General features: G+C 42.3%; 1 protein-coding gene across 1 annotated transcript in view; it reads right to left on the reverse strand.

The window, feature by feature from the left end:
- Positions 1-1,054: 1,054 nt before the first annotated feature.
- The window catches only part of LOC136879147 (cysteine-rich protein 1), a 186,939-nt gene continuing 163,675 nt past the window's right edge, over positions 1,055-24,318 (reverse strand). Inside the window, exons 2-3 of the mRNA XM_067152899.2 lie at positions 5,911-6,063; positions 1,055-1,519 (exon numbers count right to left, since the gene is read on the reverse strand). Of these exons, the coding sequence (XP_067009000.1) occupies positions 1,476-1,519; positions 5,911-6,063 (197 nt within the window). The 3' untranslated portion in view covers positions 1,055-1,475. The remainder of the gene's footprint in view (positions 1,520-5,910; positions 6,064-24,318) is intronic.

Below are 24,318 nucleotides of genomic sequence, written 5' to 3' on the forward strand. Positions count from 1 at the left end.
CAGTCCGAAGACCTGCAGATTACGAGGAGAGAACAGGTTAGCGCTACGAATCCTCTCGGCCGCCATTTGTGGTTTTCTAGATCTGGGCAACTGTCTCACGGTCAGATAGCTCATCTACTGTCATGTAGGCTGAGTGGACCTCGAATCAGCCCTCAGATGACCCTGATCTGGCAAATAATCGAACTCGAGGCCTCATGGTACAAGTTTGGCTTGTTACCCCTACGAGCAAGGCTGAATGCTTGGCTATGCAGTCTAGGCCAATCATGTTCGAAACAGCTTGTGAAGTGACGGTGGGAGGCGAGCTGTTTCTTTACGAGTTAGATTAGCAAAGAGATCGGTGCGGTAAGCTGGCAGTGTCTAATAAGAACACTGTTTAGGTAAACGAAGAGAAACGATCTTAATAATTCGCTCTCGTGGAGGACAAAACGTCCGCTCGAATTGCCATTTAGAACGCCTGGAAGGTATGCATGACCGCTTAACGACGTGGACGGACAAGTTGCCGGTTTAACTCCTAGCCATTTCAGTGCAAGGACAGCTCTGTTATCGCTGCTGTAGAGCGGGTTGTGGCCTTACGAGGCTGAATGTTACTACTGTATGGATTACATTGCAGACAAGTCCAGCTCCATGGCTAAATGGTTAGCGTATTGGCCTTTGGCTCAAGGGTCCCCGGGTTCGATTCCCACCTGGGTCGGGGATTTTAAGCTGAATAGGTTATTTAGACTGTTCGGGGACTGTGTGTGTGTGTGTGTCGTCTATAAATAGAAAATAAAAGGGAAAACAAATAGAAAATGTGAAAAATAAGAAAAACATCAGAAAAAGGTGAACAATTCCAGAGGACGTTTCAGACGAATATTATGGTCCCACCAGATAAATCGCCAAGTATGTCTCTTCCGCAATACATGGGCTTGCTATGAAGGCTGGTGAGTGAGCTGTTGAAGATCCAACTACTCTTCGGGCTGAGGATGCACAAATAAAGAACAGGGTCATTTTCAATTTTATAGCCAAGTGTACAATTAGAAGCTTTGATAAGGTACAATCTTTCAAAACACTGTAGTATGTTAAAATAGATATTTATTCCACTTGTACAGATAAAGTTATGACAAATATTAAGAGGCTCAAGTTACATCACAACGTCAGTTGTGCTTTGGAATTAAGACCACTTTAGATGAGGTGTTCACTTATGAATAATATGTTTTATAAATAGAAAACGACAATATTTAGTGATATTTAAATTAATAATATACTATACAAATTCTTGCCAATAGCTGCCTGATAAATATTGAATTAAAGCAGCTTTACCAAGGGAAACTAATTTTTAAATTACTGGAATGAATTTTTTTTTTAAATTTCTTACTGTTATGATATCGCCATGTAAGAATCTATGAACTACAGTATACGTTAATATAAGAGACAGGTATGAGTGGAATGTGAGGTGCTGGAAGACGCGAGGCTACTCAATAGTAGCCCATGTTCGACTACTTCTTGTACACATAGCTCTCGGCGCCACCTCGGCCAAAACCTGAAACAAAAATTAAACTCCATTAGCGTTACATAACTTTACAAAATACAGAGCTGAAGGCAAATCAAACACGGAAAAAGGACTCCTTTTGGACCTCGGCGAGAGGACTGAAATGTTGCAATTGGGGGCTCTGTACTTTGTATAAATCAGCCTAATTTATCAATTATTATCAGTGATGTGCCGAGTTATTTGCTCGAAATGCGAAGTGAATGAATGTACAAATTTATATGTATAAAGTACCTGAACAAATGAATAGGTCATTTGAGAAACAACATACTGTAAGAAAAAGAAATTATTATATTAATAAAAACCACCTTTCCAACACACAATGTCCTTTATATTTAGGATAAAACCATTTAATTACAAATAGGACATGTTTCGCTCAATCTTAGTGAGCATCATCAGCTATAGGTAACATAAACCATGGTGGGTCAGGGCCCTGATCCTGGTATATATAACGAAAGAAGATGTTCGTATAATCGTTGACCATTATATCTTCGCTCAATTGATTTAGACTGTTTATGGTAAAACAGTTATTCACATAAGGGTGAGCTCTTGTAATAAACTATGATGTTGTTTTTTAAAAATAAACGTGATGAGGAATACTAAAATCGCATATAATGGTTGAGAAACGAATTTCTCTGATGATAAAACGTCGTCTGGATCGGCGTAAATTAACCTTTATGGGACTTCCTCGCGTTGTGTTTCAAACATTATTTTGTGTAGTAATGTGTTAATATTGGGTTCCTAATGGAGAAATGCTGATCTCGTAGGTGAAATTTAGATCGGGTGTATCCCGTGTGTGACTAAGGGGAGATTAGTCCCTTGGTTGTTTCCTGAGGTTTGATGGTCACTGAATATTATAATTATTAATATAATAATTTCTTATTCTGAAATCCAATACGGTTGTAAAATGAGATTTATAACTTGTAACATACTGTAAGTCAAACGGGAAACTGAAAAATACATCCTGGTGCTTACCTTTTCATTTTAAAATAAAAAATGCACCAAGCACACTTCATACTTTTCCTTAGGAACAATATTAATTAGAAACCAATTCTGCTCTCTAATTAAGAGGAAATTGCTTTTCAGAATTTTGAATTATGGTGTTTTACAAGTTAATTGAGGGTTTCAGGTAGTTAAAAATTTCCCAAGATCTTTGCATCATTCTATTGCTGAAGAACATCTGAATATCACTTCCCTTCCCAACCTGCTCTGTAGCAGGGATGACCATTTAGTAAAAGAGCTGAACAGTATTATCTTGTAAATACGATTGAAATGTCCATGTTGTGTTCGAGTCATCAGTCCATAGATTGGTTTCATGAAGCTCTCCATGTCACCCCATCCTGTGCTAATCTTTTCGTTTCCATATAACTACTATGTCTTACATCCGCACTAATCTGCTTATCATATTCATATCTTAGTCTACCCCTGCCATTCTTACTGCCCACACTTCCCTCGAAAACCAACTGAACAAATCTTAAGATGAGTCCTATCATTCTGTCTCTTCTTCTCAGAAATTTAGCCTAATCGATCTCCTTTCACCTATTCGATTCAGTATTTCTTCATCTGTGATTCGATCTACCTATCACACTTTTAGCATTCTTCTGTAACACCACATTTCAAAAGTTTCTATTCTCCTTCTTTCTGAGCTAGTTTATTCCATTTTTCACTTCTATACAAAGCCACGCTCCAAATGAGAGTTTTCATAAACCTGTTTCTAATTCCTATATCAATGTTCGAAGTGAGTAAATTAATTTTCCTTCCTTGCTGTACTCGTCTGCGTTTTATGTCCTCCTTAATTCTGCAATCGTTAGTTATTTTACTATCCAAGTAACAATATTCAGCTACTTCCTTAAGACTTAACGGCCTAGTCAAATATTTCCTGCATCACCTACTTCGTTCGATTGCACTCCTTTACGTTTGTTTTCGACTTATTTATTTTCATCTTGTACTCTTCCCCAAGACTCTGTCCATACCATTTAGCAGATCTTTTGCAAAATGAGATAAAGTAACAATATCATCGGCATCTCTCTGATTATTATTGTAATGCAAAAGTGTTTCCGTTTTCCTTTCGGTAGCATGTGCCTGAAGTACTCTCGAGAATTGTATGCACATAATTAAAATTATTATTGACTTAAATTTAAAAAAACTGCAGTGCATAAGTCCATAATCTCAGGTTTTCCTATAGAAGAGATGTAACGTTCTAAAGGAAAATAAACCTCAATATTACTACTTTGGTAAATAATTGAGAGTTGAACTAGTGATCCGCCCGGTATGAATATCTGAAACAACATCATAGCCAATCACCATACTAACGTTTAATATGCTACGAGGGGAACTTGATTTCAGGACCCTACTTATGAAGGGTAATTTCGTAATTGCGAACCCAACTATATTCATTGTGTATACTGGCCATCAATTTGCACGAGAAGCACTGACACAAAGTCTCTTTTGAAATATATAATTCAGTAAATGTAATTCTGCGTGTTACATTTGGCATAATGTGATTCGCCTTTCCTTTAGCCTAGTCACGTGGATGGCTATTAATTAATAGACCACCTGCAGCAACAGAAAATAACATTACTCGTATCGGAGCGAGCGGTGCGGTTAGTTCGCATTAACGTTCAAAATAATAACAGCTCGCTACAACACTGTGCAATACAAAGGATCGCACATATAAGTGGCTCAAATAATCTGTTGTTTCCTTTCTCCTACTCTGATTTATCTACTCACAAGCTTTGGAGAACAGAGGCAATCTTAAACAGGCTACTAAGTACAGGAAACATCGTGTGAAGATATATGTGTGGAGCGTACAGTTGTATGGTAGTGAAACCTGGACTCTTAGCTTGACTGATAAGAAACGTTTAACTTAGTAGCCTTTGAAAAATGGTGCTACAGGAAAATACAGAAAATTCCATGGATGGACAAAATCACTGATGAAGAAACGCTGAAAAGGACTGGAGAGAAGCCATTTTTATGAAATATGCTTACTCACCGAAGAGACAATTGGATTAGACATATCTTGAGGCACGAGTCTTCTGCACACAATAATGGAGGACAGTGTAGAATAAAAGAACTGTAGCGGTAGACCACGGCTAGGATATATAAAACAAATCATTCACGACAAAGTTTGTGATCATTACTTGGACTTGAAGAGACTAGCCACAGAAAGCCGCTACAAACCAATCTTCGGATTGAACAACACAGAAGAAGAAAATTGTTAATTCGTGCCTTCATCCCGAGGTGATGCAGCTCTTTTGTGGCACGCCCCCAATGGAGGAGAACTGCATGTACCATTTCAACCACATACCAGTCCTCCTGCCATTCTTAAATTTATGGCAATACCGGTGCCCGATGATGGAAGCTAACCGTTATGTTACGGAGGCGGACAATTCCTCACTGAATCTCTGGGAATGATGGCGATATTTGAAATGTTAAAGGGCGATATAAGATAGTTTATTTCATTTTTTTTTATTTTACTCAATGCATTTACCCTCCAGTGCTGGTTCTCTCCCCCACCTCTACCGTCTGGTCAGGGATACAAGTGAGGAGGAGGGCCAGGACCCCCAAGCGGCCTCATCTGCTATGCTGAACAGGGGATTTGTAGGGGGATGGAAAGATCGGAATGGATAGACAAGGAAGAAAGAAGGAAGAGGCCGTGGCCTTACGAAAGGTACCATCTCGACATTTTCCTGTAGGAGAAGTGGGAAACCACGATAAATCACTTCGAGGATGCCCTGGGGTGCGAATCACACCTCCCCCGCCCCAATTCTACTCCGATGACCTCCCAACGCTGAGTGAACCCTGTTCGAGACCTAGTACCACTTTTCAAATTTCGTGGCAGAGCCGGGAATCGAACTCGGGCCTCCGAGAGTGGCAGCTAATCACAGTAACCACTAAACCACAGAGGCGGACTTGTTTATATTTCATATAACGTATTTACATTCTTCCCGTTCTCAAAAGAGTAAGGAAAATTACACTTTACCGTATTATAATTATGCACTTTCCGTATCAAAGTATGAAGACTTTCACGGCCGATGTAAATATAATAAAAATCTTCCGGGCTATTGTGCCGTGGACCATGGCAGAATAACCCGGAAGATTTTTATTATATTTTCCGTACTGTTTTTATGACAAATCGTCTCTGAATGGTTGGACTCCGCTCAGAGAGATCATGAACCAAGGAACACCAAATACCACCGGACTGAGCCAGGATCGAACCTGCCGAGTTAGGGTCAGAAGGCCAGCGCCTCAAAAGTCTGAGCCATTCAGCCCGGTAATCAGTGTTAAAAACGAGAAAAAAAGGGCACTTCTAGATATCTGGAAAGATAAAGAGTTCGAAAGGACAGAAACCAGAAATCTAATACAAGTTCAGAATTTATACGAACCTCCAGGTCCGAAAAGAGCGGAGTAGCAGGGCTGATGGCAGTAAGGCTTGCCCTCATGCTCAGCGTGGCTCCCCGGGGTCAGTGTCTTGTTGCACTTCTCACACCTCAGACAGGCACTGTGCCAGTCCTTGCCAAGGGACGTCTTGCGTTCAGCTGGAAAAAAAGAAATTGAACATTATTAGGGCCAGTAATACAATCAGTGTTGCCAATATAGCAATTTTATAACTAACTCTAGCAATTTTGAAAAGTAATTTGCTACAAATTTTGAGTTTAGCTCTTAGCTACATTTTTAGCTATACATTTTCGGTGAGACATTTTTGCTTTCTTTCATTTTAATACGTTTCTTTACTATTTATGGATACTTTTTTATATTGTAAATGTGAAATAAAATCAAAGATCACCGGGCGAGTTGGCCGTGCGGTTAGGTGCGCGCGTCTATGAGCTTGCATCGGGGAGATAGTGGGTTCGAACCCCACTGAAGATGGTTTTCCGTGGTTTCCCATTTTCACATCAGGCTAATGCTGGGGACTGTACCTTAATTAAGTCCACGTCCGCTTCCTTCCCATTCCTACACCTTTCCTATCCCATCGTCGCCATAAGACCTATCTGTGTCGGTACGACGTAAAACAGATTCTAAAAAATAATCATCGATCACATGCACAACGCCGCGTCACACTACAAGCTCATTAGGCGTACGTGAGGCAGAAGGTAAAACAGAAATGTTTGTGTCAGAACATTTTGCTCCGCTCTCAAGTGACCAGGCATAATGCCATAACTGACACTGAGTTTAACATACGCCGAAGATGAACACATTTTAGCAGGGCTGAGTAGCTCAGACGGTTGAGGCGCTGGCCTTCTGAACCCAACTTGGCAGGTTCGATCCTGGCTCAGTCCGATGGTATTTGAAGGTGCTCAAATACGACAGCCTCGTGTCGGTAGATTTACTGGCACGTAAAAGAACTCCCGTGGGGCTAAATTCCGGCACCTCGGCGTCTCCGAAAACCGTAAAAGTAGTTAGTTAGTGGGACGTAAAGCAAATAATATTAATATTATGAACAAATTTTACTCTAAAATTGACCGATGAAGTGCGATCATGCCTTTCACACGATATAAATACTGTACTGCGTAAATGACTAGCATGTTGTTATTGTTGGGGAGTCCGACTCGTTGGCTGAACGGTCAGCGTACTGGCCTTCGGTTCAGAGGGTCCCGGGTTCGATTCCCGGCCGGGTCGGGGATTTTAACCTTAATTGGTTAATTCCAATGGCACGGGGACTGGGTGTATGTGTTGTCTTCATCATCATTTCATCCTCATCACGACGCGCAGGTCGCCTACGGGAGTCAAATAGAAAAACCTGCACCTGGCGAGCCGAACCCGTCCTGGGATATCCCGGCACTAAAAGCCATACGACATTTCATTGTTGGGGAAACCCTAAAAGTACTGAAACTTTTAATTGTTGTTATCGCACGTGACCTTGGAGTTCTTCGTTCAGGCCTACAATGGACCACGTGGTTCTTAACTCTCGTGAGCTTTTTTCTTCTTCTTAGCCCAGTATTCCTTCATTCTAGCGCTATGGATGTCTTTTCTTTCTTGAGTCCATTTCACTCCTACTCCTGGACGCAGTGATTTAGCTGTTAGTGTCTGAAGAGAGTCAGATGTCTTGATTAACTTTCTGAACTTATCTCGGTTGTAAATGTCAATGTGATCATTGTATTGTAGGTCTTTCCGAACTAAATTCGTCCATTTGGCATTTGTTGCTTTCCCTCTAGATACAGTGTTGAAGATCCTTGGAAGTGAGTCTCTAGCTGTCCATCCTGACTATGTGACCATGGAACATTAGTGTTCTCTTCCTCATAGCTGATGTAATGCTCTTTATTTTATTGTACAGTTCTTTGTTGTGCCTGATTCTGTACCCATCTCTTTCTTTAATGAGACCCATAATCCTTCTGAGGATCCTTCGCTCTTTCAGTTCCAGTTTTCTGAGTTGTCATTCCCGGATCATGTTTACACCAAATAACAAAATACTTGAATACAATAGAGTTTTGGGTTGAGGTAGATGATAGTGAAGAAAATACCTATTAAGAACTTGCATTGTTGGAATTTCCTTTATTGAGACTACCATATTCAAATGTTGATGAAGAACGCGTCTTTGGTCACCTTAATACTGCAAAATCAAAACGAAAAAAAGAGAATGCTGACATAAACATTAGATGCCATTCAGTCCGGCTCCATGGCTAAATGGTTAGCGTGCTGGCCTTTGGTTACAGGGGTCCCGGGTTCTATTCCCGGCAGGGTCGGGAATTTTAACCTTCAATGGTTAATTTCTCTGGCAAGGAACTGGGTGTATGTGTCGCCTTCACCATCCTCCTCCTCCTCCTCTTCCTCATCATCATCATCATCATGATCATGACGCGCAGGTCGCCTAAGGGAGCCAGATTGAAAGACCTGCATCTGGCGAACCTAACATGTCCGCGGACACTCCCGGCACTAAAAGCCATACGCCATTTTATTTTTATGCCACTCATACGAACTCCCTACAAGTGTGCTTAAAATAATTGGCACCACAGCAGTATAGCGGGTGCTTCTTATACTGCTACTGTATCTTCTGCTACCTCTAGTAATGTTGCTGGAGAAAAAGAGCAGGCTGAGGTGATCATTATTTTTCAATAACCGGGTGAGTTCATCTAGCCTTTTTTGAGCTATTTCTATCTGTAATATTAGCCACTTTTAGCTATATTTTTGATACAGTTTAGCTACTTTTTGTGTTCGTAATTTGGGAACACTGAATACAATCTCAGGTGGTAGTCTCTGTCGGAAAATAAGACGTATTACAACGGCGAGTAATTTTTTTTTCAATTTACTTTATTGAACGAAAGAAGTACACAATTGTATCACTGTTCCCGTTAAGTACAAGGGAAATCCTCCAGCGCTTACTAAATGCATGGATTTCTCTAGGAAAAACCCCTTTGGTTGTCTGTGTAACCACTCCTGCACCACTTTTATCCCAGTGCTTACCTGAGTGGCCCAAACATGTAGTAATCACCAAGGGCGAAGTCTGGCGAATATGGTGGATATAAAACACACTCAAAATGCAGGTCGCAACTATTGCACGAGCAGTATCGAACGGAACATTGTTATGCTGCTTCTGTGATAAATGCATCACCATAGGTCATGCTCACCCTTCCAGATTGAAGGTGAGGGAAAGCCTCCTCCTCATAGCGGCACCGATTCCATCTTCAGCTGAAGCTCGTCGAACTGAGCTGTGGAGAACAAAGTCCCCTGGAGGGTTGTGGACACCAAAAGAGAACATATCAGCAGGCTATCATCTTCAATATGGGACTTGAAAGACACTTAATCGACTGAGAACTGGAGTGACACGCCGCACATTTAATTTGAGGAAGTGGGGCTACCAGAGTGAGTATGGAGAAAGGCAGAATCCCGAATATATGTTGGTTTGCAGTAACGTGAAAGAACCATGTGATATCCAGGACTTGTTCGAAGCGAATGACCGTGCCATTCAGCCTGCTGAATATTCGACTCACAAAGTGTAATATTTCATGTTGTAGTTATTGTAATGTAGTGTTTTTGGATTAGATTGAATAAATAAATAAATAAATAAATAAATAAATAAATAAATAAATAAATAAATAAATAAATAAATAAATAAATAAATAAATAAATAAATAAACCATACTGAATCATCATTCTTCAATGAATTACAATAGGTTTCAGACATTCAAAATTCAAAAATCGAATAACAGACCGCTGTTCTTCATTTGAGCATGTCTGAAGTAGGACGGCCATCGTTACACTTACACATTCATGGTTTTTGCTTATTTACACGATGCTGCCACCTATAGGATATTCGTTAAAGCCGTTGTAAGTGTACTTCAACTGACAAAATCACAGCTCGACATTTCAGTTTTTTAATTACACTCATGAGGTTTTCAATTCATTCGCCCTCGTAAAATGGATGATTACTGGCGACTTCAATAATAATAATTGTACCGGGCGGTACACCTCTACACCGTTTATTTAAAAGTTGCGCCAGTTGAAACTCCTCTTCTGGAGGAAGGTTGAACTTTATCTATTCTATTAATTCTCTACTTTCTCAGAAGATGTCACCACGTGGAAAATTTTGAGTTTTTGAACTGTGTCACTTTTGATGTGTTTTTGTTTCGCTTGAAGTAAGAAGTGTGAACTTTCTCTTCTAGAGGACACTACTGAAGATCAACAATAGCGCACCCTAGTGCGGAGTCAAAGAACTATTTTGTTGGAGAAATTTTTATTTCAAAAGTTTGTTTCTTGTTAAATTTCTTTCTGTTATTGTTTAAGTTGGCTGTATACCCCTCTTTTTCCCCTTGTTTTAGATTTATCCAATCCCGAATTTCTTTTAGTAATTTCTGACCAATCTGGTGTATCTTCCCCCAACTTGTATCTGTTGCGGGGTCCTATCCAATAAAAACATTGTGGGCGGGTGTTTTCATTCCCCTAACGCCTAGAAACTTCCGCGAGAGTATATAAACTGCTGATTTTGGGGTCTCCGGGCCACTTCTGTTCCATCTTTCAGTGTATTAAGTACATAGCAGGAGGCGGGAAGCGCCTCTTTCTTCTTCAGCCGTTCAACACCAGGTAATGGCCTATTAATAACTTCTTTTCTTGCTAGGTCGGCAGTTTAACACTCGCGGCGGGTTCGAAGCATTTCCATCATGTAACCTTTTCCTAAAATGTAATTACTCTTTTCATCTTTTTCTTGTAAAGCTACATATTGGGATAGAGAGTGCTAACCCTCTCGAGCTCCCACTCACATTTGTTTTGAGGTGAACTTATTTTCTCAAACTATTCTTCGTTTATGTAATGTAAAGTGTTCTTCTCTAAGTCACCTCTGTAGTATGGGATTAGCCCTTGCGTTAGCGGCCCAGAGCCAGATTAGGTTTTAAAAACAAAGTGTATTAGGAGTGCAAGATCGCCTCCTCTCAAATTGTTATTTTAGAGGTCATGTAATCAACCTTCTTTTCATGTAATAGACCTCCGTAGGTTGGGTATTTTACCCCTGTGAATACGTCCTTAGAGGACAGCTTGAAGGTAGAGTTTGGTGTGGCCTTGTGATAGGCTTACAATTTTGAGAGCGGATCGCTCTTTGAAATTTGTTTCTGTATGCCTCGTGCAGGCTTTATGTGTAATGTTTGGAGCCAGTGCTCCTGGGCATGAATGGGGTTTTCTGCCCCTTGGCTAAAATTTTTTTTGGAGTAAGGCGGGGCTGATTGCCCAAGAGTTATGAAGTAAGGGCACTGAGCCCGAATCCAGTAATATTGTACCTACATTTTTGCTACTCTGTACCTGTTATGATTGTTATCTCTTGTTTTTGAAAAGAAAATATAACCTAGTTAAATTCTAAATTAATTTTACATTGCACGTTAATTTCGTAGCTTGAAACCCATTCACACCCGCACCTTCTTTCACCTCTACCTACCACGGATATCTCCGTAACAAGTGGTAGCAGAGCGTGGTTGAATGGGTCTCAATTTAGCCCCTTTTGACGGCTAAACATTGCTTTGATTCGAACTCTAACAATTTTCTCAGTTGCTGGAATTTTTTGAGTTTTTCAAAATTGTTCTGTCATCATGCCCGGCCCTCGCGATGTTCTCCTCCTTAACTACTTGCGCAAAGAGGAGTTGATATACGAGTTAACTATCAGAAATGTGCAATCTGGAGGCACGGTTGCAATCGACACCAACAAGCTTAGAGAGTCCCTTGATTTGCCCATTTCCATCCCCAATTTGGGAGAGAAAGAAATTGATGACTCTCTTTCCACGATCGTCGAGTATATTACTGGGCTAGCATCTGTAGTCAGCTTTTTTGATGAAAACGATCCGTCTCCTAATCAAATTAAGCGTGTGCAAGGCAGGCTGTATCACTTTGCAAATAGAGTTAATAATCTGTTGTCTCTAAAGGTGAATGACGTTCAGAGGAAGGACGCTAATACGCTCCTTGAAACTATTTCGGAATTGTCTAATAAGGTCACTCAATTGCTAACCGGCGAAGTTCCTCCCAAAACTGATCAACCCGCCACGGTGAACGTAGGTAACGAGGAAGAGCCTCCTCAGGGAGAAGTCAATAGGATAACCGTTGCTGCTCAAACTATCTCTGCCCCATCGAACAACGAATCTGAACGCCGTGCGTCATTGGGTAACATCCGCTCTGAATTAACTTCTTTGCCATTGAAACCTTTAACGACTATGTCACCTGGGTTCAGTAGCTTGCCTCATACATTGGCAATGTTGCTTAGAGGTATCTCTAAGTTTTCCGTCAACACCACCAGTGATGTAATTTCATTTTTAAGATTTCTAGTGGAATTTCAGGATCATGCTCTTGTTTTTTCTCTTTCGCCATGTCAAATTTTGCAAATTATCTATCCGTATGCTATTGGTATTCTCTCTGATAAAATCGTAAGAGCCATTGCCGAGCAATCATCTATTGAGGATTTCCATGCCCATTTGCTAGCTAACTTCATCCCGGCTAGGGCCAGGTCCTCCCTGATTCAGAAGTACTATTACCGTGTACAGCGCTTGGATGAAAACTTGGCTGATTTCATTCAAGATATCAAATTCTACACTAGGGTGTTTGCTCTGCACTTTCCTGAAGATCAGATTGTGCAGGCTATTGTAGAAGGTATTTCGCCATCCTACAGGTCATATTTGTGTTTCGCGGCGTGTCCGCAAACCTTCTCTGAACTTGAAGCATTGGCCGTCTCAGCGGAAGGAGTTAGATACGCCGATTCTTTGCGTGTCGCGAAAGAACCCCCGCCTTCCTTTAGTAACACTCGGCCTCCACCTCGCCGACCAGTCAATCCCCGTAAATGTTATGCTTGCGGGTCGCCTGACCATCTGCGGAATAAGTGTCCTCTGATCAAGTCAAGTGGGACAAGGAATGGAGCAGGGTCATCACAAGGCTGTTTTAAGTGTGGGGCCTTCTCACATATCGCCAAGAATTGCCCAAACTCAAATAGCACCCCCTCCTGCTCAACTTCTGGTGCAAATTCCAGCTATGCCAATAATAAAAAGTGACTAGTGGCGTCGGCTGAGCCGACTAATCCATCTTCCCGAGACTTAGCCCCTAGTAAACAGGTTGTAAATGCAGAGAACGACCAGCCGTCAAATTCATCTTTTGAATGCCCTAAAGAGTGTCTTAGGATTGCGGCGGATACCCCCGCACCTGTTCCTTTTCTTAAGATTGAGTTAAATAACGAGCCTATAACAGCTCTCTTAGATTCAGGCAGTGTTTGTTCCATTATTTCGGCTGATTGGTATTCTAAATTGAAACCTGTTTGTAAACTCCCTGACTATGACTCATCTCCTGTTAAATATGTTTCGGCTAATTCATCTCCATTAGAAATTCTAGGTTCCTTACATGTCAAAATTCGGGTTTTTAAATTTACATGGAAGATCAAATTGTTTGTGGCCAAGCGTTTGTCTTGCCCCATCATATTGGGAGCGGACTTCATTTCTCACACTGGTCTTGTGCTCGATCTCCAGAGTAGGTCGTGCACATTCAAATTTGCGTCCAATTGTAGAATTCCCTTGTTAAAGTGTAATTCTGTATCATGTTCATCTATTTCGCCTACCCAGGATGAGATGTTGTTAGACCTTAGACATCTACCTGAGGAGCAGGCTGATAGTATTCGGAAACTGTGTCAGTCGTTTCCCGAGGTGTTCTCTGATACTCTTGGTGTTACTGACCTTATTGAATACAAAATTGAGGTCACGGATTCGATTCCTGTCCGTTTTCCACCGTATAGGCTATCTCCACCTAAAATGAAGGCTCTGAAAGAAATCATCGATCAGATGTTGAAGGATGGTATTATTAGGCCCTCTAAGTCAGCGTATTCTTCGCCTATTTTTCTAGTCCCGAAACCCCAAGGAGGCTTCAGGCCTGTCATTGATTACAGGGCTCTCAATCGGAAGGTGGTGTTGCAATCTGTGCCCCTTCCCGACCTTCATTCTTGTTTTTCATGGTTTCGTAAGGCCAAGTTCTTCACGATCTTGGATTTGAATCAGGCCTACAACCAAATTCCCCTTGCCGAAGAGTCTAAACATCTTACAGCGTTTGCCACGGACTGGAATTTATATGAATACAACCGCGTGCCTTTCGGGCTCCCCACGGGGGCAGCTGTGCTCACTAGGCTACTAGATAGGGTCTTTTCCGACATCAAATTTGAGTACTTATATCACTACTTGGATGATGTCGTCGTATTTTCCGAAACCTTTGAAGAACATCTAAATCATCTGCGAGAAGTTCTCAATCGCCTTCGTAAGGCTGGGTTAACTGTTAAGTTGTCCAAGGTTGCCTTTGCTAAGCCCTCTATGTCATTCCTAGGGCATATTGTGTCACCTGATGGTGTAGCAGTCGATCATTCTAGAACACAGGCCATCCGTGATTTTAAACCTCCCAAGGACATTAAAGGTATCGCCAGGTTCATTGGCATGGTGAATTTCTTCAGGAAGTTCATTCCTAATTTTGCTAATAGAGCGGCGCCCTTAAACCTTCTCCGTAGGAAAGGCATCAAATTCGAGTGGGGACCGTCTCAACAAGCCGCTTTTGAAGACCTTAAATTAGCTCTCTGTAATGCCCCTGTACTTGCTATGCCTGATTTCTCGAAGAAATTCATCGTCCAAACCGACGCGTCGTCGTCGGCGGTAGCTGCAGTCCTTCTTCAAGAGACTGAACTAGGGAGGCGCCCCATCGCCTATGCATCTAGGACTCTCTCGGCTCAAGAAGCAAAGTACTGCATATATGAGCTTGAAGGTTTGGCAGTTTTATTTGCCTTAGAAAAGTTCCGTCTCTATCTGGAACATGTCAAATTCGACTTGGAGACAGATAATCAAGCCTTAAGCTGGGTCTTAGGTAGGCCGCGTCGTACTGGTCGTATAGCCCGTTGGGCCATCCGTATTTCTGCCTTCCAATTCGATGTACGACATATCAGAGGTACTGAAAATGTTGTTGCTGATGGACTCAGCCGTATGTTTTCTAACGACGTCGAGACCCATGAACCTGTCGACAGTTCATCACCTTCCGAGTCCATACTATCTGAGGTTAATGCCATCCTAACAGATGCTCCCATGCTCTTTAGGGATATCGAGAAATACCAACGTGAAGATCCGACGCTGGGTCCGATAATGGAAACCCTTTCTTCTGGGGAACATGTCGTCCCTTATGTTCTGAGGAATGGTGTTTTATGTTGCCCATCGAGGCATGATAAGATGATGAAGGTTGTCGTGCCAGCGGTTCTTGTGCCTATGATCTTCAAGTATTATCATGAGACCCCATTAGGAGGGCATCTTGGAATCTTTAAAACCCGTGAAAAAATTCGTGAAATGTTCATTTGGAAAGGTATGGACGGTGAAATCCGTGAACTTGTAAAAGCTTGTAAATCTTGTTTGCTTAGTAAACCCACCATGTCCACCAAGGTAGGCCTTTTGTCTTCGCATCAAGCGTCGCGCCCCATGGAACGCCTGTATATCGATTATGTAGGACCCTTCCCCCAGTCAAAGGGTAATGCTAACAAGTTCATCTTTGTGTGCGTAGATGGCTTTACTAGATTTTCTTGGTTATTTCCGACTAAGCAGGCTACCGCTCAGTCCACCATTACTTGCCTAAATTCTATTTTTGCTTCTTTTGGTCCGTGCCAATACATTGTATCTGATAATGCTAAAGCTTTTACATCAAATCTGTTTCGTAAATTCTGTTTTGACTTGTCCATCTCTCATGTAACTACATCTGCTTATTACCCTCAACCATCTCTGGCTGAACGGGTTAACCGTAATCTCAGGTCCGCACTTATTGCCTATCATCATGAAGATCATTCTAGGTGGGACACGTCCCTGCATTGGTTAGCTTTTGCTTTGAATTCGGCGGTTCATGAATCACACAAATTTACTCCAGCTTCTTTGATGTTTAAGTTCGTTCCCAACACGCCGCTCTCTAACCTCTGGTCTCTGAATGACATTCTGCCCGAGACAATAGATCCGGACAACATTAAAGATCTTTGGAAGAAGGCTAAAGCTAATCTTAAAGTATCTCATGAAAAGGTTAGGGAAAGGTATGATCGTGGACGGAGACCCACCACTTTGAAGGTAGGTGACCAGGTTATGGTCAAAAATTTTGTTCCCGCGGGCAAGCTTGCCCCCAGATTTCATGGGCCTTGTATCATTCTCGATTTTCTTACGCCGGTTACCTTATTGCTAAGTAATCCAGCCACCGAGAGGATATTTAGAGTTCACCTGTCCCAGGTGAAACCGGTGTAATTTCTGTGTTAACTTGCTTCATATTATTTTGAAAGGATATGAAGGTTATATTTTTTTTTGGAGTTTCACTTTTAAGGCATTCTGCCCCTTCTGTAATATTTTGGTTTTAGATGTAAGCCTTGTGTAAAACCTGCCCCGACCCGCTAAACTGCCATCCTGTTCTTGCCACGGCCATTACCACGCTCCCGTCTCCTGCTCCACCTTACACTGTGGCTTCATCATAGTAAATGCCGTGGATATCTACACGCCGCTGGCCCCTCAACCTCTCCACAAGCCTGTACCCTCAAAGAAGATGATTGTCCAACACAATTCTGCCGCCTAGCTTTAATGTTTCAGCGCCCCCGCAGCCGCGCAGCGCCGTGCAGCGACTGGGGAGGGGGATGGGCCCCCTCCTCTCCAGCGAGGACGACATGTGCACGGCGAGCCGGAGCTCTCCTCCCGGCCAAGGCTGATGTGCGGCGCACGACCTGCTACATGCCCGCAGCCTGTATCTGTTCACCGCGGGCGCGGCGTACTTCAACACCTCTGCTCCCCTCATAGTGCGGGCGAGCGGTATCTCAGGGTACTTGAGGGGTCCGAGCGGCCTCCGTTGGACGCAAGCTGCAACGGCCGGTCTGGCCATCCGACTCAATCTACATCAACTACATGGACAGTCACCATAAGCAATAACTACACCTGGGAATTCAACAACAATATTTGGTGGACATTGCAAAATTTTTCCTCACCTTTAAGTATTAAAAGTTTATCTTCAGAAATTCAAATTCTACAAACATAAAGACTTTCATTCACCTGCAACAACAACATTTTGAAACTGAATTAAGAAATCTTGTAAATGCTTCTGCTATCTATCTTCGTATCAACATCATTACTTGGACTTTGTTTCAAACTGATTTCATGTGTCACCCCTGGAGGAACTTTTGGGGGGGGGGGGAGGTCTGTACCGGGCGGTACACCTCTACACCGTTTATTTAAAAGTTGCGCCAGTTGAAACTCCTCTTCTGGAGGAAGGTTGAACTTTATCTATTCTATTAATTCTCTACTTTCTCAGAAGATGTCACCACGTGGAAAATTTTGAGTTTTTGAACTGTGTCACTTTTGATGTGTTTTTGTTTCGCTTGAAGTAAGAAGTGTGAACTTTCTCTTCTAGAGGACACTACTGAAGATCAACAATAGCGCACCCTAGTGCGGAGTCAAAGAACTATTTTGTTGGAGAAATTTTTATTTCAAAAGTTTGTTTCTTGTTAAATTTCTTTCTGTTATTGTTTAAGTTGGCTGTATACCCCTCTTTTTCCCCTTGTTTTAGATTTATCCAATCCCGAATTTCTTTTAGTAATTTCTGACCAATCTGGTGTATCTTCCCCCAACTTGTATCTGTTGCGGGGTCCTATCCAATAAAAACATTGTGGGCGGGTGTTTTCATTCCCCTAACGCCTAGAAACTTCCGCGAGAGTATATAAACTGCTGATTTTGGGGTCTCCGGGCCACTTCTGTTCCATCTTTCAGTGTATTAAGTACATAGCAGGAGGCGGGAAGCGCCTCTTTCTTCTTCAGCCGTTCAACACCAGGTAATGGCCTATTAATAACTTCTTTTCTTGCTAGGTCGGCAGTTTAACACTCGCGGCGGGTTCGAAGCATTTCCATCATGTAACCTTTTCCTAAAATGTAATTACTCTTTTCATCTTTTTCTTGTAAAGCTACATATTGGGATAGAGAGTGCTAACCCTCTCGAGCTCCCACTCACATTTGTTTTGAGGTGAACTTATTTTCTCAAACTATTCTTCGTTTATGTAATGTAAAGTGTTCTTCTCTAAGTCACCTCTGTAGTATGGGATTAGCCCTTGCGTTAGCGGCCCAGAGCCAGATTAGGTTTTAAAAACAAAGTGTATTAGGAGTGCAAGATCGCCTCCTCTCAAATTGTTATTTTAGAGGTCATGTAATCAACCTTCTTTTCATGTAATAGACCTCCGTAGGTTGGGTATTTTACCCCTGTGAATACGTCCTTAGAGGACAGCTTGAAGGTAGAGTTTGGTGTGGCCTTGTGATAGGCTTACAATTTTGAGAGCGGATCGCTCTTTGAAATTTGTTTCTGTATGCCTCGTGCAGGCTTTATGTGTAATGTTTGGAGCCAGTGCTCCTGGGCATGAATGGGGTTTTCTGCCCCTTGGCTAAAATTTTTTTTGGAGTAAGGCGGGGCTGATTGCCCAAGAGTTATGAAGTAAGGGCACTGAGCCCGAATCCAGTAATATTGTACCTACATTTTTGCTACTCTGTACCTGTTATGATTGTTATCTCTTGTTTTTGAAAAGAAAATATAACCTAGTTAAATTTTAAATTAATTTTACATTGCACGTTAATTTCGTAGCTTGAAACCCATTCACACCCGCACCTTCTTTCACCTCTACCTACCACGGATATCTCCGTAACAATAATAATAATAATAATAATAATAATAATAATAATAATAATAATAATAATACCCGTGTGGGGATTTACCGGTTACCTCCATCGGGCGCGTCCCATTGGAATTGGGGAAGCTCGCTGGCTCTGCCGCCAGCAGAGTCAGAGGGTAGTAGGGAAATAAAATACCACCGTGAAAAAAAAATGGTCCCTTGCCAGGGTTACGGTGAAGACTGGTAAATGACCAGAAGCCAGAAAACATCCTGAGGCAACCTCTAGGGCTAACAACCCTAGTTGTAAAAGGATGGGTGCCGTCCAAAGCAAAGTCAAGTCAAAAGGCATGATGGCACAACATTTCAAGAAACATACCCCAGGGGGTAAATCTTCGGATAAATCCCTCGTCGTAAACGCCACGGCGCACGAGTCTCATTCGGATTCTGGGGGAGACTCGACATCATGCAAGAGACGAGTCGGAGCGTCTCGGTGAACCCCGAAGAGTCAAAAACTCAGGCCAAAATCTAAAACCTTTCTAGCAACTTTCAACAAAAATTCGCTTACACAAACTGGCAAGCTTAAAACCCTCACCAAAGCTCTTCACGAAAATCAGATATCCATAGTGGCCTTACAGGAAACAAGGTACCCAGATGAAGAGATTTTTGAATCTGAAGGCTACCGATTTTTCAAGAGCAAAGCGCAAAGAGGAATCCTCAATGGAGCTGTGATGCTTGGAACCGCGTTTGCTGTTAGAACCAAGATCCTTAAATCGGTTACAAATTTCGAACCTGTGAATGACACATTGTCTATACTCACAATTAAATGCGCGAACAAAACCTACGCCCTAGTTAACGCACATGCTCCTACAAACGATAAGAACAAGTCTGATCCAGACGAAGTTGATAATTTCTGGGACCTACTGGATGAAAAATTGAACAAAATCCCCAAACCCCATGTCAAGCTTCTTTTGGGTGACTTCAATGCCCAACTAGGTCGTGAGCAGAAGTACAAGAAAGTTATAGGAAATTACCCTGTTCACAAAAGAACCAATCCCAACGGCAAAAGACTGGTGTCCATTTGCGAAAATCACAACCTGCAGGTCATGTCGACCCACTTTCGCCATCTACCCAGAAAGCAAATGACTTGGCGTTCTCCCGTCCAAGCTCTCGGAGAGTTCCAAATTGAACATGTTGCAATCTCCAGGAGAAACAGCCCTGAGATTATGAATGTCAAGGTAAAGAAAGGCATCAATGTGGCCTCAGATCATTATATGTCTCTTATCAAACTCAAACCAATTCCCGCAAACACAAGGAAGACAACCAAACAGATCACACGCTTCGACAATGATAAACTTCGGCAAAGGGTCGAGGAGTTCCAGGAGAAGGCTAGACCAAATGCCACTGACTTTAACAACGCCAAAAGTCTCCTTGTTGAGGCCGCCAAAGACGTTGCAGAAATCAAGAGAGGCAAAAAGCATGCCTGGTGGAATAGTACCTGCGAATCAGTCCTCCAAGAACGACTCAATGCGTGGAAACAGTACTACTCTACGAAATCAGAAAATGATTGGGAAACCTACAAAACCCAACGTGCCCAAGCAGCTAGAGTGTTGAGAACTGAGAAACGTAAATACGAAAATTCTCTCATTGAAAAGATAGAACAAAACTTTAGGAAGAATGAAAGCAGAGCGTACTACAGAGCCTTCAAACACAAACTCACTGGCTATAAACCACCATCTCTATGCTTTGAGCGAAAGGACGGCACACTGGCGACATCAAATGAAGAAAATTGCAGCATTCTGGCAGATTACTTTAAGAATGTACTTAATTGCTCTAAACCTCAAAGCGCCATTAAGACCAAGGAACCCTTACTCAGGTACCCAGATTCCAGACCACCCGACAGAGATGAAATCAAGCGCCACATTGTCCGTCTCAAAAATAACAAAGCGCCGGGGGAAGACTCAGTAGTAGCAGAACTATGGAAATATGCCCCAGAGGAATCACTTGATATCTTGCAAAAGCAAATAGAAGAAATTTGGAACAAGGAGACCTTACCCGAAGATTGGAAAATAGCTTTGATCCATCCATTACACAAAAAAGGCAGCATGAAGAACATCAACAACTACAGAGGTATATCTTTGCTACCCGTGACTTACAAAATTCTATCACTTGCAATCCTGGAGCGTTTGGAAGCACAAGTCGAACATCAAATAGGTGAATACCAAGGAGGGTTCAGAAAAGGTCGCTCAACAGCTGAACAAATCCAAAATCTCAAAACGATCATCAGATATTGTACACTAAGTTCCAAGCAGTATGTGTCTGTCTTTGTGGAATTTAAGAAAGCGTACGACTCCATTGACCGGGAAGTCCTGCTAAACATCTTAAATGAATTTGGAGTTGATTTGAAACTGCTGGCATTAATTAGAGCCACCCTGACCGATACAAAATCCAAGGTGAAGTTCCACGGATGTCTCTCGCATTCCTTTGACATCAAAACAGGAGTCCGACAAGGTGATGGGCTATCCCCGATACTCTTCAACTGTGTTCTTGAAAAGATCATCAGAACCTGGCGGGTGAGATTACAGGAAACCAACTACAGTCCATTGAGAATAGGAACCAAATCCAAGGGGATCGCAACAGACTGCTTAGCATTTGCCGATGATATTGCTATTCTCTCAAACGACATAGAAACCGCTAGAGCTCAAGTTGAAATTTTAAAGGAAATTGCCGAACAAACTGGTTTGCAGATATCGTTTGAGAAAACAGAAGTAATGACTAACATCAAAGAGGCTCCACCAAAACTCCATACAAAATACGGGGACATCACCCGAGTAGACAAATTCAAATATCTGGGTGAGATCATCATGAAAAATGGACTGGACAAAGAAGCACTTCAGGAGCGAGTACGCAAACTGGAAATAGCCTACCAAACATCCCGCACAATCTACAACAAAAAATGCCTTTCCCAAAACACCAAGATACGTCACTATGAAACAGTTCTGAAGCCAGTAGTTCTATATGCAGCCGAAACCCTGTCTCTAAATGCCAACAAAGGACTCCTTCAAGAACAGGAAAAAAGAGAACGCAAAATTGTGAGAGGAATCTTGGGATCAAAGTACAGAAATGGAATCCATCAAAAGAGATCCAACAAGGAAGTCTACAGCAAAATAGAGAAAATTACAGACACAATCAGAAAAAGACGGGCACGACTTTACGGTCATCTGAAAAGAATGGACGGAAGAAAGTTAACTAAAGAAATCTTTCACTTTTTTGATTCAAACCCCAAAACCACAATTCCCTGGTTTAGAAATACCAAAGAAGACCTGCAAATGCTACATATCTCAGCTGAAGACGCCCTTAACAGAGATCTCTTCCGCAAGAAAATATTGATGAACGGGCTAAACCGAGACGAGCAGCCGAAGAGAAGACACGGTGCCCCTTGGACAGAGGAGCGTAAGCAGGCCCACTCACAAAGAATGAGGGAAATTTGGGCTCTAAAGAAGGCCAAGTTCAGTGTCAAATGCAACAAGACTTAACGTGGTCCTTGATGGCCCCAGCGAATTATATATAATAATAATAATAATAATAATAATAATAATAATAATAATAATACAAAGTTAGTGAAAGCAGGCAAACGTTGATAACTTTTGCGGACTTAAAAAAAAAGACATATGACTGGATGGACAAACCGCAACAAGGTGATGGGTTGTCCCCTCTATTGTTTACTCTTCTTTTTTAAAAAAAATATAAGAACATGAGCAAGAGAAGTTAAAGGAATGACTCTTGGCAGACTACGGGAAGACAAAATTAATTTACGGTGTTTATCCTTTGCTGATGACTTAGCAGTCTTGTCCAATAACAGGCGGGAAGCAATTGCATCCATTGATATTTCCATAACATTACATCCAGAACAGAACTCCAGATCTCATAACAGAAAAAACCACTACAGATAAGGCTCTCTTCCGTACCTAAATGGACAAACAATGAAAACCGAGTTTGGAAAAATATCTCAAGTGCTTAAATTCAAATACCTGGGAGAAGTCATCCAACCTTCAAGATCAGCCCCAGATAAGACGGAGTATATCCACTGCAATTTTTCGATGGATGGCCAAATAAGTGGAGAACTGCTTCTTGACAATAAGAAGGTCGTTCAAACCGGCACCTTCACATATCTTGAATCTGTGGTGCAGGCTGGTGGAGACACTGATAGGGATGTCACCAACCGGATGAACTGTAGGTGGTCAAATTGGCGAGCAGCAACGGGGGCTCTGCGCGACAGGAAACTGCCTCTCCACCTTAAACGCGAACTATGTACAAGGGGCGGTGAAAAAGTTTCTGTTCGACGGCCGTACAGTCCTGAATCGGAATGCCACTTAAGAAACATCGCAGTGAGCAATGAGGCACTCATCGCACCAACGCAACAGGTTGAAGATCCCCGTGTGGTAAAATACTTTGTCCTGCTGCGTGAAGAAGTCCGTAACCGCCTGCTGCACATCCTCATCCAACAGGAAGCGTCGACTTTCCAAGGCCTTTTAGAGGGGACCGAAGGCGTAATAATCACATAGGAAGAGATCAGGACTATAGGCCTGATCCACCACCCGCTTCTTGTTGTCCGTAATGGATGAGGCTGGCCTCCCAGATCGACCGGCATCTTGTGTCGGAACGTGAACGGCACGGAACTTGGTGCACCATTCCACAACTGTGGTTGTCGACAGATATGCTGCCCCATATACAGCCTTCATTCTCCGATAGATGTTCACCAGTGTTTATCGTTCGGCAGCCAAGAACAGAATAACAGCACATTGGTCCTGTTTGGACGCATTTGGTAACAACGTCACCATAGTTCACGTGGCCACATTGAACGCACGCACGCAGCTCGGCACGACACGACTGTCACATTAATCCCTTTGCCTACGTGTCCGTGCTTATATATCCGCAACGAAGTCGCGCAAAGTTGCATGTCAGCTGCAGTAACGCCCTCAAACGGAAACTTTACGATCACGCCTTATAAAATGGCACTGTCCTCAGCCTCATTATAATGCTGATGAGCAGAACCTCCATGTTGCATGTTAAGATAGGCATTCGCCGTGTGTGAAGATGGGAAGTCAAGGAAAACTATCTTCAGAGCTGCCGATAGTGCGGTTCGAACCCAGTATGCAAACTGATAGCTACGTGACCCAAACAGCACAGCCACTTGCTCGGTTGCGAGTCTGTACGCTGGTTGTAGTTTCCAGATGGTTTCTTTGTTTGCTTCGCTGAGGACGATTACGCTGACCATTCGCCACGGAAACGCGAACAGTACAGCTAAACGATCAAGTAACAAGGCAGTCCATTTCAACCTCACAGTATCACTTATTCTTTACGCCTCGCCTTGAACTTCTCACACCGAGCTCGATAGCTGCAGTCGCTTAAGTGCGGCCAGTGTCCAGTATTCGGGAGATAGTGGGTTTAAAATTGTGAGTATTGGATAGCTCTATCAAACAAAACAAAAAAAATTATCGAAGATACGGCCCAAATGCAGTTTCGTAAAAACAGCCTAAACTCGCTTGTTTCTTTGCTCGTTTTCTTAATTCAAATCCTGGCCAAACTAAATTATTTACATAATTTTTTCTGTAGTGTTTCTTGGTTCAATGCCTTCAAGCGTTGTTTGATTTTTTGAAAAATATCCACACCGAATGTAGTTGTAAGGGCTTAAGTGAAACTGCTCTGACTCACA

This window comes from Anabrus simplex, chromosome 8, assembly GCF_040414725.1.
Source record: "Anabrus simplex isolate iqAnaSimp1 chromosome 8, ASM4041472v1, whole genome shotgun sequence".
Taxonomy (NCBI): domain Eukaryota; kingdom Metazoa; phylum Arthropoda; class Insecta; order Orthoptera; family Tettigoniidae; genus Anabrus; species Anabrus simplex.